Source organism: Heterodontus francisci, chromosome 5 (assembly GCF_036365525.1).
Source record: "Heterodontus francisci isolate sHetFra1 chromosome 5, sHetFra1.hap1, whole genome shotgun sequence".
Classification (NCBI taxonomy): Eukaryota; Metazoa; Chordata; class Chondrichthyes; order Heterodontiformes; family Heterodontidae; genus Heterodontus; species Heterodontus francisci.
Genome location: NC_090375.1, coordinates 145,924,510 through 145,937,608, shown reverse-complemented (window position 1 = coordinate 145,937,608; position 13,099 = coordinate 145,924,510). Strand labels below are relative to the sequence as shown.

The following is a 13,099-nucleotide window of genomic DNA, read 5'->3' as shown; positions in this document are numbered from 1 at the left end:
TCTTGAAATTTATCACTATCCTTCTCACAGTTCACAATACTTCTAAGTTTTGTATTATCTGCAAATTTTGAAGTTGTGCCCTATAGGTCATTAATATAGATCAAGAAAAGCAAGGGTCCTAACACTGACCCCAGGGGAGCTGCACTATATATCCTCTTCCAGCCCAAAAAGCAACCATTCACAACTACTACAAAAGCAAAATACTGCAGATGCTGAAAATACTCATCAGGTCAGGCAGCATCTGTGGAGAGAAAAACAGAGTTAATGCTTCAGGTCTCTGTGACCTTTCATCAGAACTGCCAAAAATTAGAACTGTAATAAGTTTTGAGCAAGTGAAAAGACGGGGTGGGGGGGAGTGGGGTTTGCAGAAGAATAACAAAAGGGAAGGTCTGTGATAGGTTGGAGGGCAAGAGAGATTAATTGACAAAAGGTTTTATGTTACAAAGCCAAGGGGGACCAAAGATGTGTCTGGACGACGTGTAAATGGCAGCGTAACAGCCGTCCAAACACAAAGTAAAGTGATAAAGAAACAAGAGGTGAGGGAGAAAAGACGAACCAGCAAAAGAAACACAAAAACAAAAATGGGGTCAGAGGTTATGATCTAATATTGTTGAACACAACGTTGAGTCCGGAAGGCTGTCAAGTGTCCAGCCAAAGGATGAGGTGCTGTTCCTCAAGCTTGCGTTGAGCTTCGTTGGAACACTGTAGCAGGACGAGGGCAGAAAGTTTAGAGTGGGAGCAACTGAATGGAGGTGTTCTGCAAATAGTTCACCCAGTCTGCATTTCGTGTCTCCAATATGGAGACCACCACGTTGTGAGCAGCAAATACAGCATAGTAAATTGAAAATAGTACAAGTAAATCGCTGTTTCACTTGGAAGGAGTGTTTGGGGCCCTGGACGGTGTGCAGGGAGGAGGTAAAAGGGCAGGTGTTGCATCTCCTGCGCTTGCATGGAAATGTGTCATAGGAAAGGGAGGAGGTGTTGGGAGTGACTGAGGAGTGGACCAGGTCATGGAGGGAATGGTCCCTTTGGAATGTTGAAAGGGGAGGGGCAAATGTGTTTGATGACATCACGCTGGAGATGGTGGAAATGACAGAAAGGTGATCCGTTGAATACAGAGGCTAGTGTGGTGGAAGGTGAGGCTAAGGGGAACCATGTCATTATTCTGGGAGGGAGGGGAAGGGATGAGAGCAGAATTGCGGGAAATAGATTGTACACGGTTGAGGGTCCTGTCAACCACGATGGGGGGGATTCCTTGGCTGAGGAAAAAGGAAGACCTATCAGAAGCGTTAGTACATAAAGCTGCATTGTCCAAACAGATGTGACTGAGAGGGAGAAACTGGAAGAATGGAATCGAGTCCTTGCAGGAAGTCGGGTAAGAAAGTGTAGTCCAGGTAGCTGTGGGAGTCCGTGGGCTTATAGTGAATATTGAGTGATAGCCTATCCCCAGAAATGGAGACAGAAGTCGAGGAAGGGAAGGGAAGGTAAGAGTCAGAGGTGAAGGTGAAAGAAGGGTGAAAATTGAAAACAAGTCAAAGAAATTTTCCAGTTCAGGGAGAGCAGGAAGCAGCACCGATATAGTCATCAGTGTATGGGAAGAAGAGATGAGGGAAGGGGCCTGAGTAGGACTGGAGCAAGGAATGTTCCACATATCCCATAAACAGGCAGGTAGAGCTGGTACCCATAGCAACACCTTTTATTTGCAAAAAGTGAGTGGAGTTGTAAGAGAAGTTGTTCAATGTGAGAACCCAATTTCTCCATCTCTGTCACATCTGTTCAGATGATGAAAGGTCACACAGACCTGAAGCATTAACTCTGTTTTTCTCTTCACAGATGCTGCCTGACCTGCTGAATATTTCCAGCATTTTCTCTTTTTGTTCACAGCTACTCTTTGTTTCCTGTAACTCAGCCAATTTGGTATCCATGCTACTACTTTCCCTTTTATTCCATGGGGTCTAACTTTGCTGACAAGCCTGTTAAGTGGCACTTTATCAAATCCCTTTTGGAAGTCCACTTGCACTATAATCAACCACATAAGTCTCATTAAACCTCTCTGTTAAGTCATTAAAAAACTTGAGCAAGTTAGTTAAACACTATTTTCCCTGGCTTTCCTTAACTAATCCACATTTGTCCAAGTGACTGTTAATTTTGTCCGGAATATTCGTTTCTAAAAGTTTTCCCACCACCGAGGTTAAACTGACTGGCGTGTAGTTGCTGGGCTTGTCCTTACACCCTTTTTTGGACAAGCGTGTAACATTTGCAATTCTCTAGTCCTTTGGCACCACCCCTGTATCTAAGAAGGATTGGAAGATTATGGCCCTGTGCCTCTGCAATTTCCATCCTTACTTCCACAATTATCATTGTATGCAACTCATCTGGTCCTAGTGACTTATCAACTTTAAGTACAGCCAGCCTATTTAATACCTCCTCTATCAATTTTCAGTCCATCCAGTGTCTCAACTACCTCCTCTTTCACCATGACTTGTGCAGCATCTTCTTTCTTGGTAAAGACAGATGCAGAGTACTCATTTAGTACCTCAGCCATGCATCCATGCATAAATCCCCTTTTAAATCAGTCCCGTTCCTCCTTTTTCTTAAGAAGATAGTCTGTTGGTCTCAAAATGCCTTGTTGCACTCAGTGCAATCATAGTGTCATTTACGGTATTGAAGGAGACCATTCAGCCCATGGAGTCCATACCGGCTCTCTGCAGAGCAGTACAGTCAGTCCCACTCCCCCGCTCGAGCCTTGTAGCTCTGCAAGTTTATTTCCTTCAACTGCCCATCCAGTTTTCTTTTGTAATCATTGATTGTCTCTGCTTCCACCACCCTCATGGGCAGCATGATCAGCTCACACTTTGAGGAAATAGTGAAGCGTGAGGCAAGAAGTCTAACTAACATCATTGATTATAAAGCACTTTGGGACATCCTGAGGTGAAAATGTCACATATGTTCTTCCTTTCTCACTATTGCAGCAGATTTATAAAGTGGTAATAAGATTCATCTGTTTTGTTTTTATCAGATTATCAGCCTTGGTTTAGTAGTAGCTCCACCTCCAAATCAGCCGTACTGCAGAGACTTGAGCACATAAGCTAGGCTGTACTGAGGGAGTGTTGTATTGTCTGATGTACCATCTTTCAGATAAGTTGGCTGCTTCCCTGCCCCACTCAGGTGGATGCAAAAGATCCCATGACAACACTTATCCATCAACCACCACAATTTAAAAACAGATTAGCTGGTCATTTATTTCATTGTTGTTTGTGGAACCCTGTTGTATGCAGATTGGCTGTGAGGCAGTTGGGAAGATTCTGAGTCCATGAAAGATACTATATAAAGTTCTTCTTTCCCAGGAAGAGGAGCATCTTGCGAAGGACTCAGTATCCACTGGGTCTGGAGTTCAGGGCATGAAGAGAAAAGCTGAGACCCCACTTGGTTCCCCACTGGAACCTGGGCAAGTTCTGGAGAAGGATGAAGATAACAAGGTTAAACTTAAAATCAAAGTAAGGAGCTTCTTTTAAATTGATTACAAATGCACTTTCTGGAAAATAGAGGAACGTTTTATATTAATTGAAATAAAAACAAATAGCTGGAAGCACTCAGCAGGTAAGGCAGAATCTGTGGAGCGAGAAACAGTCACCCTTTCAGATTGATGAGCTTCCATCAAAACTGTAAGGTGTTACAGATGAACAGCTTTCAAGCAAGTACAGAAAAGGAAATGAATAAGAGAGGTCTATGATAGGGTGGAAGGCAGAAGCAATTAAATAATAAGTGGTGCAAGGCAAAAAGAGGGAATAATGAGACAAATGTTGAAACAAAAGATGGGTCGAGAGGAGGTGTAAATGATTTCAGCAGAATAGCAGAGAATGCAGAAAGCAGGGAAAATCTGACTGAGGAGAAAGTGCCCATGGATCAGGAGTGTGGCAGAGGAACTGCAGCTAGACCCCAGGATGTACAGATGTGAACAAATGGGGGATTCCCAACCCAAGCACCAGCTCACACCACCTCTCACCGCCTCTACTCCCAGTGGCTCTGCTGCAGCCATTACCAACACTTGCTGTCTGAGAGAAAATAGAAAATGTAGTTAATTATAAATTTAAACTCTGTGTTGAGGCAGGAAGGCTGTAAAGTGCCTAGTGAGTAGAAAGTGAGATGCTGTTCCATAAAGCTTGCATTGAAACAGTATAGGAGACCGAGGACAGACGTCAGAGCGGGATGAAAAATTAGAGTATCAGAACGACTGGAAGCTCGAGGTCACGTTTACAGACTGAGTGGGTGATCGCTTTGCTGAGTACCTTAATCAGCGATTGGCCTTCTCCAATGTAGGGGAGGACACATTGTGAGCAGTAAATGCAGTATACTAAGTTGGAAGATATACAAATTGCTGTTTCACTGGCAGGAGCGTTTGGGTCCCTGGATGGTGGAAAGGGAGCAAGTAAATAGGCATTTGTTGCCTGGCATGGTGTCGGGAGAAATGGAGTTTTTGTTGGTGAAGCAAGAGTGGGGCAGGGTGTCGTGGAGGGAATGATCAGTTAAGAATGCCGCTTTGTTTCCTTTTGGCAGCTTTCCCACCTAGCTTTGTATGGTCACTGATCCTACTAGTTACAACCTACCAACCTGAAAATGGTTCTACACTCTGTTTTCTGTCCATTAGCCAATCCTCAACCCAAGTTTTAATATATTACCACCAAATTCAAGAGCCCTGATCTTGGCAAAAATCTCTGTGACACCTTATCAAATGTCTTTTGAAAGTTGAAATATACTTCAGCTACTGGTTCACCCTTGTCTACCTCTGCTAGTTAAATGGATTTGTAACACATTATTTCTCTTGCATAAAACCATGTTGATGTTACTTAATCATATGATTTTTCTATGTGCCCTGTCCTGAATAGATTTTAGCATTTTCCCCTAGTACTGATGTCAGGCTAACTGGCCTGTAGGAAGGGATGAGTCAGAGACAGTAAGGCTGGGGTGGAAGTTAACTTGTCACCTTAATTGCATTGTTTGTGCAAGCTGGACAGATCATTACAACAAATGTGTAAAGACTAAGTATTAGCCATTTGTTAACATCTTAAATCCTAACATAGTAAAACTGTGGGTGACATTTCTGCCTTATGAAATAAAAATCTTGGTACTCTAATTTTTATTTTATTTTAGTTTTCTAATTCTCAAGAAGATGAAGAGATTGACATGGATTCTGTTCATGATAGTCAGGCTTTTATTTATCACCAGCTGAACATACTTGAACGACCATCCACTCCAGGTAAGAGAAATCTGAGCAAATTGATAGATTAAATGTGGGAAAACAGAACTGTTGCAGTAAGCTGGTGTATGTTTGTTTGAATGTGTGCATTGTCTGTACCGAATGAGCAGTTCACTCACTGTCGAATTACACACGTGCCTGTGAAACTGAATCCCAGGAAAGAATCAAAACTGTCACGAGCGGAACAAAGAAAAAATAATTACAAGAATTTTAAAAAGCTACATCTGCGAATTAAATATAGAGTCAATGGATTTTGCAATAATATTTCACTTTGCTGAATGAAGCTCACTGCTCATTCAAATTGTCTTTTGAGGTCAACATATAATTGGCAAAACATATTTGTGTTTTATTTCAATATCAGTTGTCTTTAGAACAAGATCTTGAGCAGCTAGTATTTATAGTATTTTTAGAGTGAGAGTGAAGTACCTTGCCAATAATTAATACCTCAGTTGAATATTTACTTTTATTCATTTTAAATGACTTCACCCTCTCCCATCATCCCCACCCAGCACTGTGCATTGTAGACCAGCTGAAAAGTTCAGTAGGCTACTGAAGTTGCTGTTAAACCAGTCACAGGAAGATATATGGAAACAGATAGGTTGACATTTCCTGATTTAACTCCCCTTATTCAAACTTCATTCCCAAAAACTGAGAAAGCAGAGGACTCGAACAATGTCCCTTTGAAATTTTGCTCTACGCAGTAGTCATTTAAATGTGGTCTTCCTCAAATGCATAAAGCATACTTTAACTAGACAACACCTGTGTGTGTGTATATATCTGTGGCTTGTATGTGAATCTATGTACATTACATATGTGAGTGTAATGCATATACAAATACATGAACTTGCATATATTTGTGTTCGTGTATGTATGTGTAATGCACGTAAATAGGAAGCAATTTGGGTAAAAAAGAAGTTTAATTGTGCACTCTTTTCATAGGTAAAGAAACACCAGCCATAGAAAATGCCATGATTTCCATGCCAGCTACTCCACTTCCTTCACTTGGCAAAGAGTCCAGCTCATCAAGACATGGGGAGCATCATCATCACCACCATCATGAACACAAAAAAAAGAAGAAAAAGCATAAACACAAGCATAAGCATAAACACAAACACGATGGGAAAGACAAAGAAAAAGACCTGTTTACTTTTACAAGCAGCCCCGCTAGTGGGCGGTCTCTAAACTCTCCATCAATTTCAGACTGAATTATATGGTGAGCCATCTAAGCAGTCCAGTATATCAAACATTTTCAAGAGTAAAGGACTAAATGTGAAGCAACAGGACTACTACTGCCCCGTTTTTTTGCCCAAACTGCTGTTCACTGAGCAAGTAACCAAAACTCTTAGTGTTTAACCTACATGTACAAATGCAATATGAGCCTCATTCCACTTGTGTCATATGTTTAGTTGGCTTCAATTGACAACTACTAGTTTCTCCAAACTGACACTCCTTGCTTTTTGAAACTGTTCAAAATTAGCTCTCCCGCCCCCCCCCCCCACCCCCCTCCCCTCCCCATGCCACCTGCCTCCCCCCCCCCCCCGCCCCCTCCAGTTATTCTGTGTAAGCCTATCTCTCTAACACTTCTGCTGGTCTAGCAGGGCCCTGCTGTACATCACACTCTATATCAGCTTTTAAGCCTGACCAAAATTTGTTGTTAGGTGAGGGGAGGACAATAATAGTTCACAGTAAAACCTTGTATATATTGAATGTAAACAAAAAGTTAGGACCTGAAAACCCTGAGAGTCAACTCTGCCAATGCAGATGGGCCTCTTGGGTGCAAGTACAGCTAAAGCTCTTGCGTGGAATTCCTGAGGTAGCCCAGGATGTCTCCAAATATGCAAATTTGATGGAGAATGGATGGGAGGAGAACAGAACTAGGAAAAGGAGTGAAGATATGGAGTGGAATCCAGGTGGACCCAGGTTGTATTGCGTTTTCTGATTTCCCCGTAGGACAGTATCCCAGTTCTGCAGTGGGGCCTCCTGAATTTTGGGCCCTAAGTCGTCATTGTCCACTAAGGTTTTAAAGGGACACCTAATGACCCCTCATCCTCCATGATTTAGTTGAAGGTTGTTTTTAAAAAAAAAAAAGTTCACAGTTTGCTACCAGCTTATTTTGTCTTTAGTTGGTAGTTCAATTTCATTACAAATTTCATTTGTGATATCCTGTTAACTAATGATGGCACTGATTATTTTACTTGCACCAAAGGACTTATGGTACAAGGCATTTTAATAGTAAATGATTGTATTGCATTTACTCTGGTTTTATAATAACACTGTTGGGTCTATGTAATAACATTTTGTGTCTTTAGTGATTATGGCATCTGTTGTAAAAGTAAGTCAGTTTTCTTTTTCCTCATTGGCTAAATGTCTTTTTTCCCTCATTAGGTTTGTGTTTTTCTTATTTATAACAGTTTTTTTTCAACATTTGTTCATGAATCATATTGCACAAACCATTCTTGAAAATTTGAATTTTCTCTCCAATCATATTCCTCAAAAAAGTCCCTCAGTCACAGTACAGCAAAAAAAAAACTGCCTAATCACATCACAGCAAAAAGGATTCTCCCACACTACAGCCATAGTGATTAGTTTCTCACCCACCATATTATACTGTCTTTCTGCCCTCTTACATAAAGGCCACAAATCCAAACTTACCTGAACATACTGCATTTACAATAAAAATAAACAAGCCACATTGCAAGGCTCCCTGTTAGGACCCTTGGACACTCTCTTGCCTTCAATTTGACTACCAGGCTGGACTGCCACTTGTAGCCTGTAGTTCTCAAGCAACCCGGACTATGAGTTCTAGCTTGCACTGTGCCAATTCGACATATATTCCCTGAAGATGAATAGGCTGTGGAATTTAGTGAGTTACAATAGAAGAGATTGTAAGTATCTGCATAACCCCTTACTGCAGGACTGTCAGAATTTGTTACTTGACAACAGGCTCTAAACTACACATGAGCAACCATGGAGTTCCAGTAAATTAAAAGTATTTTTCATTTTTGTATAGCCAGTCGTTATTGAGTTACTGTTGTGTTTTAATATAACTGATAATAGAATTGCTTAATCTCTACATTATAATATTTTACATAGCGCTCTGCTGATTTAATTCTAGATTTACTGAGTAGTGCATTTAAAATACTATGAATCAGTGAGTTTCTATTTATTGGTATCTCAGCACTAAAGGCATCTTCCAGGTAGACCTAGGAAAGGCAGAAGCTACAACCTTTCACAGATTTCTGTTTAGCAATATACCTAACTTTGTAATCATTTCCTTGTACTGAGATCTTTTGGAAATGTTAATAAACTAGAGGATTCAGTGTATAATTTTAAGAAACTAGTGCATTTATTTAGTACATTACTACACAGCTGCTTTTGAGATGGGTGATAGAACTCATGCAGGAAATGTAATTAATCAGAAAATCTGATTTTTTTAAAAACTGGTTTTCATACTTGTGCCTATAGATGTAGGGCATACAAGTTGTGAATGTTACGTGAATTTCATTTTGAAAATGTATGTACTTTCCAGTTTATAATTCTATTTAATGCTCCTACAAAAATCAAGTATTGTTTCAAAACTAGTTTTTTTTTTTAAATTCTGATATTTGGTGCAACAGTTTTTCATTGTTATTTCTGTAATGTTGATACAATTGATACAAAACTAATTTAAAAATCGAGGACATCAATGTAACATATTTCTAATCTGATTATTGTACAAGATTATAGACAGATTATCCTATAATAGTTTGTGACCAAGGATTAAAACCATGTTACTTTTTTGCTGTATTTGTAGACACGTCACTTGAAAAATAATCTGATTTAGAAAGTATTGCATAAAAGATCCTGTAAGCTTTACAAAGCTGTGTCCTTCATCAATTTATGATTAAAGTTGAACTGCTAAATCTTCAGGTTTCAGAATTTGTCCTATATTTAGTTAGAAAATAAGGATGCATTAGTTCAAAATTACTACTTTCTGGGCTGGTACCAGATCTTAAAAAGGCAGCAAAAATTGTGCCTTTATTGAAAAAAAGAAGGAAAGTACTGTGACAAAATAGCCTGAGATTTAGCATGGCTTCTTCCATTGTGATACAAAAATTGCAAGAAATGCACGCTTTAGTTTATTTTGATACGACTGATTTTAGTTTTATTTCAGCAAAATGTTCAAAGGATGGCTCATGCCAAATACTGACATTTGTGGATTTCTTCAAACGTGTGTTTAACAGTTTTATTTTTTAAATAAATTAATACAGTTATTTAAACTTGTTTCACCTTGATCTTTTTCTGGATTTTTCTTCTTAGCCTTACTGGTTCAAATTAGACAGTAACGTTTGTGGATTAGTAGTCAAGCCAAATAGCTTCCATGGACTGAAAAACATAATTTGCATAATGCATAGTTTAGCTCAGCAATCATGTCTTAGTAGTTTGCTTTCTTGAGAAATCTGTTAAAAGTTTAATAACTGTTGTAAAATCTATGTTGCCGTTGATGCTGTATGCTTATTCTTTTACTGGTTAATAAATTTGTTCAACAGTTGAAACCGAGCTTGCAGTGTTGTGTTCTGTTGCTTCTGAACTCAAGGAAGATCATGTTAGGGTACATGATAAAACCAATAAACCAAAATAAAAGTGGATGGTTGTTGCAATCTCTGGTAATGCAACAGATTTACCTCGATAACTGAGCAAATGACAAAACTCTCTGACATGGGGAGACAGGTTTATCTGCAGAAGTGATCTGAGAATCTAACCCAAAAGAAAATCTGAATAAAAGACAGCTTTTTTTTTAAATGAGTAAAACCAAATTACTACTGAATTGAGAAGAACAGCAGAAAAGTTTAAAAGGACATAAGTGAGGAAGCAGACAGGATGCTGACACAAGCAGTTTAACATAAGGAAGTATGAAGTGGTACGCTTTGGATACAAGAATGGCAGATGGGAGGGTAATTGAATGGGGAAATGGTATTGGCAAGATGGAAAATTCATGGATCAAGATACGTAAATCATTAAATGCTTCCTTGCAGGCGCATAAAGCAGTCTGAAAGGCTAATGGGAGGTCAACAATCTGCACTTGTCTGCTTTCATTAATGTAGAAAAGCATCCCTAAATACGAGAACAGTGAGGAAAATATGGGCATTGAGCTAAAGCAGGGGATGATTGGAGGGGTGACTAAGGCTTGGTCAAAGAGGTGGATTTTAAGGAGGAAGAAGGAATTGGAAGGGCTTTGGGGTGAATTCTAGAGAGTAGGACCTAGGTTACTGAAGGCAGAGCTGCCAATGGTGGGCCGAAAGCAAGGCAGGATGTACAAAGGACTGGAGTCCGAGGAGCAGCAGAGGTTGTAGGGCTGGAAAAAGTTCTTAGAGAGGGAGGGTAAGGCTATGAAGGGATTTGAACATGAGAATGGAAATTTCACATTTGTGACATTGGGGTACTGAGCCAGAGTAGATCAGCAAGAATGGGGATTGAGTGAGATGTAGTGTATGGAGGATGATAGGCTGGCCAGGAGAATGTTGATTTAGTTGAGAGATGACAATTGCTTGAATGAGTGTTTCAATGGCAGATGTGCTGAGGTACAGGCAGTGTTGGAGGTGGAAGTGGATGGTATTGTAATGGAGAGAATATGGATTGAACAGGATAATGAAGTTGCAAAAAGCCAAGTTCAGTCTGAGACAGTGGCCAGGGAGGGGAATGAAGCCTATAACAAGGGTCGCATTCTTCACAGGTTTAGCATATAAAAGCAAGGAAGTGCTACCTTAGTCATAGAGTGCTGGTCTGACCTTTGTGATGGATTGTTAACGCCAATATGGAAACTATATATTGACCGTGATTTGTCTTAATTCATGTTTAATTTGTGTTGATTTTGGTATGTTAGGGTAAAAGTTATAAAAATTTGGGCGGCGCAGTGGTTAGCACCGCAGCCTCACAGCTCCAGCGACCCTGGTTCAGTTCTGGGTACTGCCTGTGCAGAGTTTGCAAGTTCTCCCTGTGACCGCGTGGGTTTCCGCCGGGTGTTCCGGTTTCCTCCCACAGCCAAAGACTTGCAGGATTGATAGGTAAATTGGCCAATGTAAATTGCCCCTAGTGTAGGTAGGTGGTAGGAGAATTGAGGGAAGGTGGGGATGTGGTAGGGAATATGGGATTAATGTAGGATTAGTACAAATAGGTGGTTGTTGGTCGGCACAGACTTGGTGGGCTGAAGGGCCTGTTTCAGTGCTGTTTCACTCTATGACTATGAAAAGTGAATACTTGTCCATTTGCTTTTCTTCATTGGGGTTATGCGGTTCATTTGGTTTGTTGATCTCCACGGGGATTATAAAATTGGGGGCTCATCTTGGATCAACACAAATTAGGCTATGAAATGGGTTCACAAATTTTCCAGAGTTTAAGCAAACAGTATTTCACATTTACTTTTGCTGTATTCAATGGGAAATCAATATGGGTACTTTTGCTCAGGCCTCTGTGGAAGGAGAGCCTTGGAACTGTTGACAAAAGTTAATTTGATTGCTGTAGCAGAGCATGTGGGTGTCAGTGCAAGTCCAGGAACTAAGAAAGCAGAGATCATCCAAGAATTGGCTTGTCACTTGAAGCTTGAAAAAGTAAAATATGTTTCTGCTAGCATTCAAGTAGAATTAGCCAAAATTGAAACAGAGGATGAAATTCAAAAAGGGAGAGGGAGAGGTTAGCAAGCGAAAGATAAATTAAAAAACTTGATTTAGAATGAAAAAAGGAAAATCTAGAAAGGGAGAAATTAAAATTCGAGAGGAAAGCTCAAAGTCTGTGCACATGCATTGGAGATGAAAGTTGAGGACCCAGAACAAGCTCCTCGTAGTTCTGATTTGGCAAAGAATAATCACTTGGTATGTAAATTTAGTGAGGAAGTCGAAATGTACTTTGTCATTTGAGAAAATTGCCATGAATCTGAATTGGCCTAAGTCATCCTTGGCAATGCTCCTACAGAGTGTTTTCGTAGTAAAGCTTTGGAGGTGTCATCTCTTTCAGCAGAGCACTCACGAGAATACGATAGAATAAAAACTGCTTTTCTCAATGCCTATGAGTTGGTACCAGAGGCCTACAGACAGAAATTCAGAAGTTTAAAAAGGAACTAGAGCCAGACATGTGGAATTTGCTAGAGAGAGGGAAATGATGTTTGATAGGTGGTACAGATCTATGAAGGTTGCACAAGAGTTTGAGTGCCTTCGGGAAGTGATTCTGATGGAAGGATTCAAAAATAATGTTCCTTTGGGAATAGGGTCCTACCTGGAAGAACATTAAGTTTGTAAAATAACGGAAGGCACAGTAGTGGCAGATGATTATGAATTGATTCACAAGAGCAGTTGTCACAGGCCCCAATTTGGAACCTTTCAGAGAAATTGGAGAGCTGGGAAGTTTGATAATGAAGAGTGATCTGGTTCTATTGAGAAAGTTGGCAAAGGTAAAGACATGGGTACACCTCAAGTTAAATAGAAAATCCAGAGGACAAGTTTGGTTCATGTGTATAGTCAGATGGTGTCCCCCCAGGAAATACTGTCCTAAAGGGCAATGTTCACAATAAGCAGATAATTTCTCCAACATTCAGTGGTAGAGTGAATCAGGTTGCAGGAAACTAGAAGTTTTCTGTGTGAGGAAGAAGTATCCCCACTTCTGTGGTGAGGCAAGCAAGTCAGCTGTTAACCTTAGAGATGCAGGGATGGTACAGTCGCTGATGCTGGCAGGTGACGAACTTTTCCCCTGTTGTTCGCTGAATGCAAAGATGTTAGTTCAGGGTATTGATGGGACCTATTTACCCATTCCCTTATATAGTGTTGATTTGAAATGTGACTTACACTGGTTTCCATTGGTGTCATTCCGAGT

General features: G+C 40.3%; 1 protein-coding gene across 4 annotated transcripts in view; it reads left to right on the top strand.

The window, feature by feature from the left end:
* Nucleotides 1-9,796, top strand: part of taf2 (TAF2 RNA polymerase II, TATA box binding protein (TBP)-associated factor) — a 152,615-nt gene extending 142,819 nt beyond the window's left edge. For all 4 annotated transcript variants that reach the window (XM_068032198.1, XM_068032200.1, XM_068032199.1 and 1 more), the window contains 3 exons: nucleotides 3,348-3,497; nucleotides 5,152-5,257; nucleotides 6,197-9,796. In XM_068032198.1, coding sequence (XP_067888299.1) covers nucleotides 3,348-3,497; nucleotides 5,152-5,257; nucleotides 6,197-6,462 — 522 coding nt within the window. In that variant the 3' untranslated portion in view covers nucleotides 6,463-9,796. The remainder of the gene's footprint in view (nucleotides 1-3,347; nucleotides 3,498-5,151; nucleotides 5,258-6,196) is intronic.
* The last annotated feature ends 3,303 nt before the right edge of the window (nucleotides 9,797-13,099 follow it).